We start from the raw sequence: 12,049 nt of genomic DNA on the forward strand, positions 1-12,049 counted from the left end.
TCTGGATGGAATTATTTTTATTGAGGAAGAGTTTACATACCTAAGTTTAAGTATTCACCTACATTTTGCTGGCTCTTCTTAACAGGCATAATGAAAATATTGCACTGAGCATATGCATGGAAAACACAGCTAATAAAGCAAGAAATATGGTAAATACATTTCATACAACCTGAAAATAATTCAAACAATCATACAACAAATCCTGAAGCACTTCTGTGATTTGCAGTCTTAAGATGATGTTCTCTGAAGTGCTTACAAATTGACACTTTTTTTTTTTTGTAGAAAGATTTTGTATTGGTTAATAAAACCACAGCCTTAAAATCATTGGCTTTCAGTTACAGAGGTAACAGAGGTATCATCTGAATTCACATCAGAGCTTTTTGAAACAAAATATGGCAGCAGTACAAGCATGTGCCTCCTCCAGTGTCCAAAACTCTTTGTGGCTTTGCCATGGCCAAGGAACAGAGCTACACAGCTCAACAAAGCAGCCAAAAACTCTTCCCAAATGCTTTGACAGAGTCTGGCATCCTTCCTCTTGTTTCCTGATACAATGCTCTGCTATATACAAAATGAAGCAGAAGAACTTCCAGCTAACCAAGAGAAGCTCCACACAAGCCTGTCAATACTGACAACACCTGGGAAGTCATTGACAAGAGGAAAATTTTACTTGAGTGCCCAGTAAATTTATAGAAATGCTGCTCTGAGGATGGGAGAGAAATGAGTTCCCGTAACACACGCTGAGCCCTGGGTAGAAATCAAGTGTTAGAGATGAGTTGCTCAGGGATGATGAAGGTCAGATTGAAGACACAAACCACAGCAGTTCCACTCTGTTCTCCACAAGAGCTTAGTCTGAACAAAGGTCTATTTACAAGGATTTTCAGCTGCTTGTGGAAAAGCTACCCCAGATGTTTCAAACATCACCGTTGCATCACTTCACTCTATGCACACTATGGGTCCATCTCAGAAAAACCTTGAATAATTGCTGGAGCAATAACAGACATAAAAGTAGCCTGGCTCCAATATTAAAATAATGATTAGTGGAAAAGAAGCATTCACACACTTCAACATCTTATATTGCTCAGGCACTGAGGATCAATTATCTTCAGCACAGGAATTTTCAACTGTAGGTTTTTACTAAAGCCACTGCCCATTCCTCCCACTTTTTCCCAATTTATTTACATACAAAACAAGGAGGAAGTTCTCTTATATTAACCCAACAATGGGCACCTGCACCTTGTAATAAGAAAGCCTAGACAAGGCAGCTGCATTTGTGTTAGGAGCAGATATAAAATTCAGTGTGCCAGTATCAAACAGAGACAAGAGTGTCAGATGGTGCCAATAAATTCTGGTGGGCCCTCAACTATCAGGTGCAAAAAAACAAACCTCAAAAAACAAAGCCAAAGAATCAAAAAAAAAAATAAAATCCAAAAGTTTTCACTGGTTTAGTGCTGTTTAGAATGCTACATAATGAATAAATTACATCCTTCTGGGATAGAGTTGCTTTTCCTCCTCCATCTCAAAAGAAATTCCAAGCTAATTAATTAGAGCAAGAAATTACATTGAGAAGGATAACGTTTTAAATGAAAGAAGTGACTTAGAAACACCAGTCAAAGATAATTTGATTATGATTAGCTGTGCTGAAGTCTAAGTCATTAAAATTGATGGAAGAATGTTTTTACACTGGTCTAATCTATGTAATCCATTACCTACACTATGCTCCGTGGTTCAAGTCTAACAAATGGTATCTGATAATTCAACACTGAAGTCTAAAATACTTTCAATGCACCACTTGCTTTCCTTGACCAACATGTTTCAAATTACAAAAAAAAAAAAAAAAAAAAAAAAAAATCAGTAGCAAGTAAATTTGCAATATTCTTCACCAGGAGAACTTTAGCTCAGAGGAAACATCATTCAGCTTTTTACCTGCTCACCTCCTACTTAGTCATGTTTAAATATGGTTGCTGCTTTATTCCAAACAGTCATTATCCCACAGAAGTTACCACCATGGTCTGGTAAAAAAATCATTCTCTGTGCTTTCTAACAACTGAGGCCTGCCCAAAGGTACAACTTGGCTTCCCATGCTCTCAGCTGAAGTGACGACCAAGCCGAGCAGACCTATAATCCACACGCAGCTGAACAAAGGAGTGAAGGATGTTCTTGTCCAGGTTAGCAAGTTGTTCTCCAGAGCAAACTTGCTTTAAATTATCCGGGGCTACAACCAGGAGATTGCAAAGTGCATGCAAAGTATCAAAGAGTTGTAACACCAGTGCAATCTGTGGTTAAGAGAAAAACAGAGAGAGACAGGTATTAAGTGACAGTTGATTGAACGCAACGTCCACCAAGATTCTCAAAATGATTCCTCCCCACTGAATATTTACACCCATCATTTTCTCCTCAATACTTCTTTAATGAATATATAGCCAGCAAGCAAAAAAAAAAAAAAATGGTGTCAGGAAACTGCTCTTGAAAACATTATAAAGAATATCTGGTACAGTAATAGAACATAACATCAGTATATGAAATGATGTCCAAACAGAAACAAACTAATTTTATTAAGGAAAAAAGTCTGATTAAAACAGAGTCCTGTTGCTAATTTCAACATGGCTGCACATCACCAACTTGACAAGCCTACCTTGAAGTCTTTGGCACACTTCCTATACTCAGCCACATCACAAATAGCCAACATGCCTCCCATGCAGCTGTAGGAGTATTGCTGTAGGTGCTCATAAATAAGCCGATGAAAACGAACTCCAAACTCCATCAAAACTGTGTCCACATTCTTACCATCCATAGAATTCCTAATCTTTTCCACTTGTTTTCTAACATATCCACAGACTTTAACACAAGCCTAAAGAAAAAAGAAAAAAAAGCCAAAACATAAAATCTGGCAACTTTCTAGAAATATGTTTTTCTCAGAGCAGCTTCCACATCATCAGGTAAACAGCACTCAGTCTTTAAACCTCATAAAACATCATTGAAATCAGGCATTTTCCAACTAATAATCTTCTTAGAGATTTTTATTTGCCACATAAAGATGCAAAAACATGAGTAGAAAGATGGGTGAAAGCCAATATTTAATTAAGTTAGAATTCATATCAGTTCAGAAGAGTTTAATTTAGGCTTTTAATTCAAACAGTGTTCAACCAAGGAGTGGGGAGGAGGGGGAAGTGGTTAAAAAAAAACAACCTCCTGTCATCTGCCATCATAAACCCCAATTAACAGCCACAGAGGCATCTTCATCCTTCCCACTTGGTACCAGACTGTGTCCTACTGCTCCACTTCTATCCCCACCTTCCTGCAGGCATTCAGGCAATCTCATCTCTGGTTCTCTACACCCCTTTCCCTAAGGAAAACCAAAGGGAACCCAGCCCTGCAGCTTCTCAGCAGTCCACAGGCTGGGATTCAGGCAGATCCAGTGGTAAAGACAATGTTCTGAGGGAAAAAAATGCTCAGGACATACCCATACTGCTTTGTCATGCTCTTGCCATTCTAAGGGGAAAGAAGCACCCAGCAACTAGAGTACCTGATAATTGATTTTTCTGAAGCTGATAGTTTAAAGCTAATTATCAGCTAAAACCTTGTTCCAAAGCTGGGACTCTTGGGAGGGTGACAGTTTTGTCCAGCACCTAGGGATTTGTGCCTGAAACCAGGTACAGAAGTGCTACTGTTTCTTTTCAGCTTGAGAAAATACTGCACAACAGAGTTTAAAGATGCTTAAGGCCAAATGGAACAATTAAGCAAACTGCTTGGTAAGGAATATCTTCTACATGGTAACACTTGTGAGCATCTGAGGCTAAACAGGTGAGTTTCAACTTATTTTACTTACATTAGTATATTGAATCAACACATTGTTTTCATCTTCTGGTTTAAAATCTGTCTTCTTCTGCTCTGCAGCCAAGATGTGCTTCATCTGTCCAATCATACAATTCAGTGTCCTTTAAAATTACAAATACAGACTGGGTTTTGAAAAGAACATTTTATTTTCCTTGATTTCTTTTTTTTTTTAATATTTACATATGCCAATATGATTCTATGCAAAAATAAGCAGTATAAAGTAATGAGAAACCCCCCCACTACCTGACAGTTGAGTAATCTATAGAACATATAAGAAACATGTGCTTTCAGTGTAAGAAGCAAGTGATGACAGGAGATGTCAAAGGAAATACTTCATTTAACACACACACATAAGCACTCTCCTGAAGTTGCAATGCAATACTCTAAATAAAATGGAGCTTATCCTCTCTGATCAGTTAGAAAGAAGAAAATCAGGAAAAAAAAAAAAAAAAAAAAAGCCCAGAACACCCTAACCACCTTAAAAACTTTCCTCCAAGTTCTGTGTTTTGAAGCACAGCACCAGCATGCTGGCCAGCTATTTTTAAAAGGGACACATTAATTGTGAGGTAATCCGTTCAAATCCAGCTCTTCAGAAAAACTGGATGGCATTCTTCAATGCAGCAGGAATCTGACAGCTGAAGGAAGCATTCCAAAGAGTTTAGCAGAACTGGATCACATCGTGTGTTACTCAGAAACAAGAACCAGAAACCACTTGGAAAATGGAGAGGACAAAAAAACCAAAACAAAACCAAAAACCAACAAGACAGAAAAAAAAAAAAAATTCCCACAAAAAAAGAAAAGCCTCTTCCTTTGCCAGAGCCTGGTGTTTCTTTTGTTCCCAGAAACCTAATACTTTTACAGTGTCATTTAATTCTGCCTTGCAGGATTTATTTTTCTAGAACATTATCTAAGGTCAAGACCTTGGTTCACTTTAAGTACAAACTAAAGGTCAAACAGCAAAGCAGCCAAAAGAGAGGCTGCCTACCTCTCAGTGCCCACCTTTGGAAAGAACCTCTGTCTCTCTTCATCTCTCCTTCAGCCCCCTCACTCCTCTAACCTCTCCAAAATTAAAAAAAAAACAACAAAAAAACAGTCAAGGCCATCCCAGGCCTTGAAGGATTCAGTTTGGGGTGAGGGGGAAATATATCCAAGAGGGAATAAACTTCTTTTCTATGTGTAGAGCTCAGACTTGAATTTCACGTGTACTTCACTCAACAATCTACTTACCAACAGAAATTTAAAAGAAATTATATCTTGCATTCTCCTCAATTTCTACTTTCAATAAACACTCCCGGAGGCTGTTTACAGAGAATACATACTGAAAGAAAACCAGTTGAACTAATTTTGTTTGGCTAATAAATCACTTTTACAGAGGCAGACAATTGCTGTGAATGCCATTCTGGAGCCTGCTATTGGACTTTTTCAGATCGGATAATGTTGAAACCATCAACATTTAGAAATTTGCTTTGATTTTTTAAAGTAGATGATTCCTTTAAGCAAGACAATCAATTCTCAGCAGCACTGGCACCACAAAGTAGCATGTAAGCAGCCACAAAAACATTTCACACGTAACGTTCAGCTTAAGCCTAATCTCTCTTTTTATATGTGCCAAAGCACAAGTTGTTTTTTTTTAAAGTCTCCATCCACAAACCTTTGAACACACCATTTTCTAAAAGGGACTTGTTCTCCTAAGTCTTACTATCACTTTTAAGAGATTATTTTACACAAACAAAATATTGTAATGCTGATGACCAACCTATGCCTGTCTACATCTAAGCTTATGGCCTCAGTGGCCATAATGATTTCAAACTTTGTTTTGACCTCTAAGAGCACTTCCAGCAGAAGCAGCAAAAATCTCAGTTGCCACTTCCAGATCCTCTATCTCCACCTTTCCTTTTCCACCTACAGAAAACTTAGGTGCAAAACCCATACCAAATCTCTTCACCATCTCTCTGCAGAAAAAGCACCCAGTAGGACACAAACGCAGTGCCTGTTGTTCCTATACAACACTCCTCTTGTCCTTCTCCAGCATGATGTGATCCTAACAAAAACCTCTATAATAATTCACAGAGTGCCCCTTGTTACTCACCAGATGGCTAATTTCTTATAATGCAGAGAGAAAACTGGCACAGAAGTCTTAGGTAACATGTTCTTGCTTGACTCATGCCACCTTGAAATATGGGAACACTACATGCTTCCCAGACCAAAGTAGAACATCACACAACAGCTCCATTTCCTAATATTAAGCTTGTTATTTTGTTATTTGCCTCTGCTGCAAAAAAGCTATGATTTTAATTTACAATTTTTATAGCTATCCTCTCAGTTTTATTTGCAGAAAAAAAAAAAAAAAAAGATTAAATGAGTCACAACCTCAAAGCAAGTCAATGTCAGAATCAAAATTATTCCAGGCCTACAGAATTCTATGACTTGGTTTAATCCATAGCACTGCACAGATTCAAGCAAATCATCTAACCTATTTTTGTCAAACTTTGCTCCTCATGGAAATCCTGCAAGTCTTTAACCCATTTCAATCATCTCTTCTCCTTTAAAGGAGAAAATAGTAGTTTGAGACAATAAGGTAAAACTGAATTATTGCACTCTCTCAGCCCAACCATAACACCCATACAAAGCTATTTATGGCCCAGAAATCTGCCATGGAAAATATGACCCTCTAAACAAAAATCTAAATTTCCTATGCAAAATCATGCATATTTATGGATTAAAATTTTTTAAATCAATTTTGTGTTCATAAAATTCATCTTCTGCTTAAAAGGAAACCTCATGTACATCCCAAAGAAGTTTTACAAGAATTAACAGAAAGTTGAAATCTCTACTTGCCTATCAATGCCCATATCCAGCTTCACTTCCATTTGTTCTATGATGTCCTTCTTCTTCTGAAGGCATTCAGATAATTTAGGAGAAGAACTGCAGAAGTATAAAGGGTTGGGTGTGTGTTAAAATATCAAAACAAATTTGCATTCTGGCTTTCCCACTTAAAACAGGGCTTTGTCAAGATTTCCCATGCATCAGACAGGACTGGTTTGGTGGCTTCAGAACAACAAACCAACAGCTTAAACATCCATCTCACCCTGAAAAGGACTTGCTGAGAGCTGATGGGTAAAAGTGCAGCCACAAACCTGCCCTAGGTTTGCTGCAATTTAGTAGTGAGGGCTTTAAGGATCAAACTTGTCTCTCCTTTCTTCCTACCAACACTCCTGGAGCTCCCTCTTTCCCATCAGTTCTTCAAGGTACCAACATTTTTGACTTCCCTTCTTCTCCCTCTCATAACAGAATTTTATCTTTCCACAACATGAAGCTGAACCACTACAAGAATAAACTCCTCTTAACAAAGAATGAAAAATAATGCTTTCTGCACCAAAAATGACCATTCATAAAGGAAATGCTAACCAAAGGAAGGTACCTGATCAATGGCATCAGATGATCATTGAATTGCTTGTCAAATAAATGGAAAATAGTATTGGCCTGGTGGACAACATCCAAGAAATAAAGATTTGCATTCTTTGAGTCAGAAGAGGGGATGCCTAAAGCAAAGAAAGTTTCATTAGGATTGAATTGATATGTAGGTCTTATAACTAGCATGGTGATTTTTTAAAAATATGTACAATTTTCCCATGAATGCTAAAGTAACAGGCCTAAAGTTTAAAAAAATTTACTATGGTGCCATTTATAAAATACCTCTCATATCTATATCAGGTAATAACCAAAAGCACTGAAATATCCTGGGTTTAAAATTTCTAATATAAAATGGAACAGTCAATTTAAATATTTCTTCAGAACACAAGTTTTATGCTTTCATGTAGAAAAGGTAATTTCTAACTGTCAAGATTTCATCTTCCTTAGTTTTTTAGTCATTAGAATTAGCAGTTAGCATTTAGTCATTAGCAGTTTTTTTACTGTCATTCTTCAAAGTGCACAGGTAAACAAACAAGCATGGAATTCTTATAAAATGTAAACCACTAAAATTTAATACAAAAATATTCCATTAAGGCACAGAGAACAGTTAAGAGGTAGGGAGTGCTGATGCCCCAGTTTCTGTGACACCAATGTTTTTGAAGACAGTAGCATGATTCCATCTGTGCATCAATACCTGAAATGGAAGTTACACTTTGGAATCCATTAAATGCTGACTCCTAAACACACAAAACAAAATCTCATTTAACCAACACATGCTGACCTAGGCCAATCGATAAGGCACAGCAAGGACCTGCAAAGATCATCTGTACAAAAAGGCCAATGAGATGAAATACTCAGAAAATATCATACTCACCAGCAAGGCCTGTTTCTAAAGCATAATCAATGTGTTCAGTACATAAGAACTCTACAAGCATAGAAAAAATTCTGAAAGCATTCTTCGGGAGGTCAGAGGGATCAGAGAGCTTTAAAGACAAAAAAAAAAAAATTATCCTAAAGGTCAGTTCTACATACATTTGAAAATTTATCTGATATTGCAAAAGGATAAGCTTGAAAGGTAACAAGTATTCCAAAATAATTGGAATTTTGTTCTAGAAGAGAAGTACCCATACAGAGAAATATTCACAAACTGCCTTAAGTATCAATAAACCCTTCAGCATCAACAAGTAAGCTGAAGCTAGCACACCACAGGATGCTACAAAAAACAAATCTAAACTTGTTTTTAATAGCAGTAATAAATATAATAATAACTAACAGCTTCCACCATAATAATTAACAGTCCCTAAAACACAATTGTTCAGCTCTAATCTCAGGAATTACCACTGGATGCTGGAAAATGTATACAGACAGATGACTCTGTCCATACCCTGCCTCTTTTTCTCTTTTACTAAACTTCTGCTACTGAATACAGAGACAGGACACTGGGTTACCTGGACCTTCAGTTTCACCCAGTGCAGTTGTTTTTTCCTCACTGCCACAGTACTGCAGAAAAAATAATACAGACTGAACCTCCACTGCACTTCCCACAGTTCAGCTGGAGTCAATGGAGCATGAAAATTTTTATTAAGTGAAGTAATGCCCACGTATACACAGAGCATCTGTGCCTTCATGAGCTGTGAGCAACATGGGATTTTGGACAGCAACCTGTCAGTAAATCCTTTTTCTAAAGAAAAACATGACAAGGCTTTTGCCCACAAGAAATGCAGCTTTGGTTTTTAAGGAATTATGTGAAGACTTTGTGAAGTTAGGAGTAAGAAAGATTACAATTGCAATTTAAGTTAATTTATGTAGCAACACTTGAAGGATTTCTGCTGTATTGCCAGAAAAAAAAAAAAAAAAAAAAGCCAAACAAAACAGGGACACAAATATTTACAGACATTGACCTATTTCAATACATGGCTACATTTAAATTGCCAACTTGTTTTTCTTAGCAGCCACAGTTGGGGCAGACAGTGTCCCTCCATACATCTGTCATGTGATATAAATATTACAATTAGTTAGCCAGGGATTGTGCATGGTGAGTTTCCCTGAGCACAAACAAAATCCTTGCAGCCTGTATGATAATGGTAAACTTACACATGTGTAATTCTAAAAATCTCACATGCCAAGATCCATTTAGCACTGGTTTCCATCCCAATTGTTTTGAGACAGAGTATAAGAAAAAAAAAAAATCTCATCCCAGAAGGAAATTAAAAAATTAAAAGTTGTGCAGAAGTGGAAACATTTCATATTATTTATTTAAAAACTGTTTCTAACAACTGCCATATTGAGAAAAATAATGATTGACCTGCCTTTCTTATAGTCAGTGACTCTCACCAGTAGGAAAGTGGTCATCCCAGTGGGTACTGGTAACAGTGCTCTATCTGTATTTTCTATTAGCCTTGGCCCTTCTAAGTATATAAATTATTAAAACTTCTAAATATCCAAAATGTCAAGTTTTTCTGCACTAAGCTAGCATAGAGGCATTAAAATTACTAAGTAATCACTGTGTTTAGCTAATAAAAAATCCCTAGCATTTAAGTTTGCAATTATATTTCAAGGGTTTTCCTTTACAATGGAGTACCAGACAAACAGTAATTGATAGGCAGTAAAACCAGTGATTTAATCAGAACAAAACCACTTTTTTTTGTTAGACTAAAGCAGTTAAGGAACAGTAGAGATTTACAATGGTAAATCACATTAAAGATTATTCCTCACAGCATTTTATTGGTGATATTCTATAATGCTAGAAAGAAATAGCACTCACCACAGGAAAACAACTGTTGAGCTATTCTCAATATTTTTAAAGCAGGAAAACCAAAATACACTAAGGGTCTCTCATATCTGATTTAGTAGGAAAAGCAATGTAGACAGTAGGATTTAACCATCCTCACTTCTTCCAAAAACAGACAGTATTAAAAACTACAAAATACAACTCAATTCACATTTAGAAGCAAGCTCTTAGCCTTCCCCATGACCCTGATCAGTGAAAAATACAAGAGAATTCATTTGTTTACTAAAGTCTTTCTTCCTATCACACTTAATTAAACTGAACCTCCAGATTTAATTTCACACACAAAATTGTAGCACTAATGGAGCTCCTGGGAAGCAAACTTACCCTGTGACATCTTTCAAAAGCTTGTTTAGTTTCTTGCAAAAGGTTCACCACCACTTCTTGTGACAGAAAAGTTTCTCCATGTGTGTCAATACTTGGCCCCAGTGGTAAGTTTGTACGTTGCCTTATTCTCTCTTTGAGGTCTTGAATGCTAGAACAGAGACACAGCAAAGGAAGATTTCATTGGATGGAAATTTTGATGTTCAAGCTCAACAAGGATTTAGGATATTTAGTTGTTAACTTAAAACAGAACCCAAGACACAGTTTAGGATACGCAAGCATTAATGCAGTCTTGCAAGCTTAAAAAAAAATAAATTGCCAGTAAATACAAAAACTGCCACCTCTGATCCCATGGTCATCTGTGTTCTGCCATGGGATGTTCACACCATGGGAGCAGCTATTTCCCATTGTGGAATTAAAGTCATTTCAATTGACAAAGTGCAGCCTCCAAACATTTTCACAATGTACTTTCAAAACACCAATTGCAGCTTTCTACCTCATCCACACCCACAAATCCTTTCATCATCATCATCCACTATATCTCAGCAGTCCTGATTGAGTCAAGCATGCTTCAACACATATCCATGCATGAAACAACCCATACAGTCACTACAATCAATTTAATTTTCCCCAAGAAAATTAAATTTTCATCTGTTTTTAAACTCCTTTCACTGCTTTGCTGCTGCAGTTGCCTCCAAGTCACTGCTCACTCCTGACACACTAAACCCAGCTCTTTGAAAGGTGCAGTTATCACCCCTGCTTCACACAAGTTTTAATCCTTCCTTTCCCACTTCTCACAAGTCCTTTACTAAGAGTTTCCCTGGCCTGAGGATAATGAAGTCTTGTTTTACCTTTCTCTAAGTCCATTGCATCTTCTGGGCTCATTAAGAGCTCTCTCACTGATATTGCTATGGGCTTTTCCCCTTCCTAGGTCTTGGGAGGGGACCACAAGACCTGGGCAGGTGAAAAAAAATGTATGCTTTTAGATACACACATATACATGCTTTAGGTACCTTAATTTTGCTTCAGTCCTTTTGTGGATCTGGATCCTAAGTTGAAACATAAGTTTAACTGGTATTTTTCATTTCCCATGAGTGTAGAAATACCATGCATCACCTTTCCCACGTATAGCAAGAGCAACACACTTTTTATTTTTTTTTTTTTTTTTAGCAGAAGTTAACACGAAGTGGTAACAAAATTATAAAAAGCTGCAGGTCATTCTAGAAGCCTGCATTTCTGCAGTTCATCACTGTGCATCTGACATGGCAAATGCAATGTTTCTCCCCTTACCACCTCCCTTCCATTTGAAAAGTCCAAAACTTGACAGAAGAAACTTACCCTCCAGTGCCAATGGATCTCTTCTGGTGGTTTTTGGAATCATAATAACGTTGCAGAATCGTTGCACTCCTGCTTTTCAAATACCCAATTTCCACCTCAATGTAATTCTCCAAGTAGGAAATGAAAATGGATTTGATAAGCTTAGACAAGAAAGTCTGCTTATCAGTACCCAAGTTAAATTCCATCAATTTGCTTGAAAGATTAGTAGTTCTTTATGCAACAGAAACAAAGAAGGGGAGAGGAGGAGAAGGTTGAATTTGTATGAATTACAGCATTACATGGTTGTAAAGTACACAGCACAACAGAATCCTGACTGCAATTAAGGCTTCTAGCAGGCTTTACATTTAAGAA

The 12,049-nt window shown here is 37.1% G+C and overlaps 1 protein-coding gene across 2 annotated transcripts in view; it reads right to left on the reverse strand.

Annotated features, from left to right (window-relative positions):
- Positions 1 to 12,049, reverse strand: part of EXOC5 (exocyst complex component 5) — a 27,996-nt gene continuing 15,947 nt past the window's right edge. The window contains exons 11-19 of one of the 2 annotated variants that reach the window (XM_071745248.1): positions 11,699 to 11,908; positions 11,374 to 11,409; positions 10,364 to 10,511; positions 8,123 to 8,231; positions 7,256 to 7,376; positions 6,673 to 6,759; positions 3,827 to 3,935; positions 2,633 to 2,848; positions 1 to 2,273 (exon numbers count right to left, since the gene is read on the reverse strand). In XM_071745248.1, coding sequence (XP_071601349.1) covers positions 2,085 to 2,273; positions 2,633 to 2,848; positions 3,827 to 3,935; positions 6,673 to 6,759; positions 7,256 to 7,376; positions 8,123 to 8,231; positions 10,364 to 10,511; positions 11,374 to 11,409; positions 11,699 to 11,908 — 1,225 coding nt within the window. In that variant the 3' untranslated portion in view covers positions 1 to 2,084. The remainder of the gene's footprint in view (positions 2,274 to 2,632; positions 2,849 to 3,826; positions 3,936 to 6,672; positions 6,760 to 7,255; positions 7,377 to 8,122; positions 8,232 to 10,363; positions 10,512 to 11,373; positions 11,410 to 11,698; positions 11,909 to 12,049) is intronic. The other variant, XM_071745250.1, reaches the window with a different exon arrangement.

The sequence above is a fragment of the Heliangelus exortis genome, chromosome 5, assembly GCF_036169615.1.
Source record: "Heliangelus exortis chromosome 5, bHelExo1.hap1, whole genome shotgun sequence".
NCBI classification, from domain to species: Eukaryota; Metazoa; Chordata; class Aves; order Apodiformes; family Trochilidae; genus Heliangelus; species Heliangelus exortis.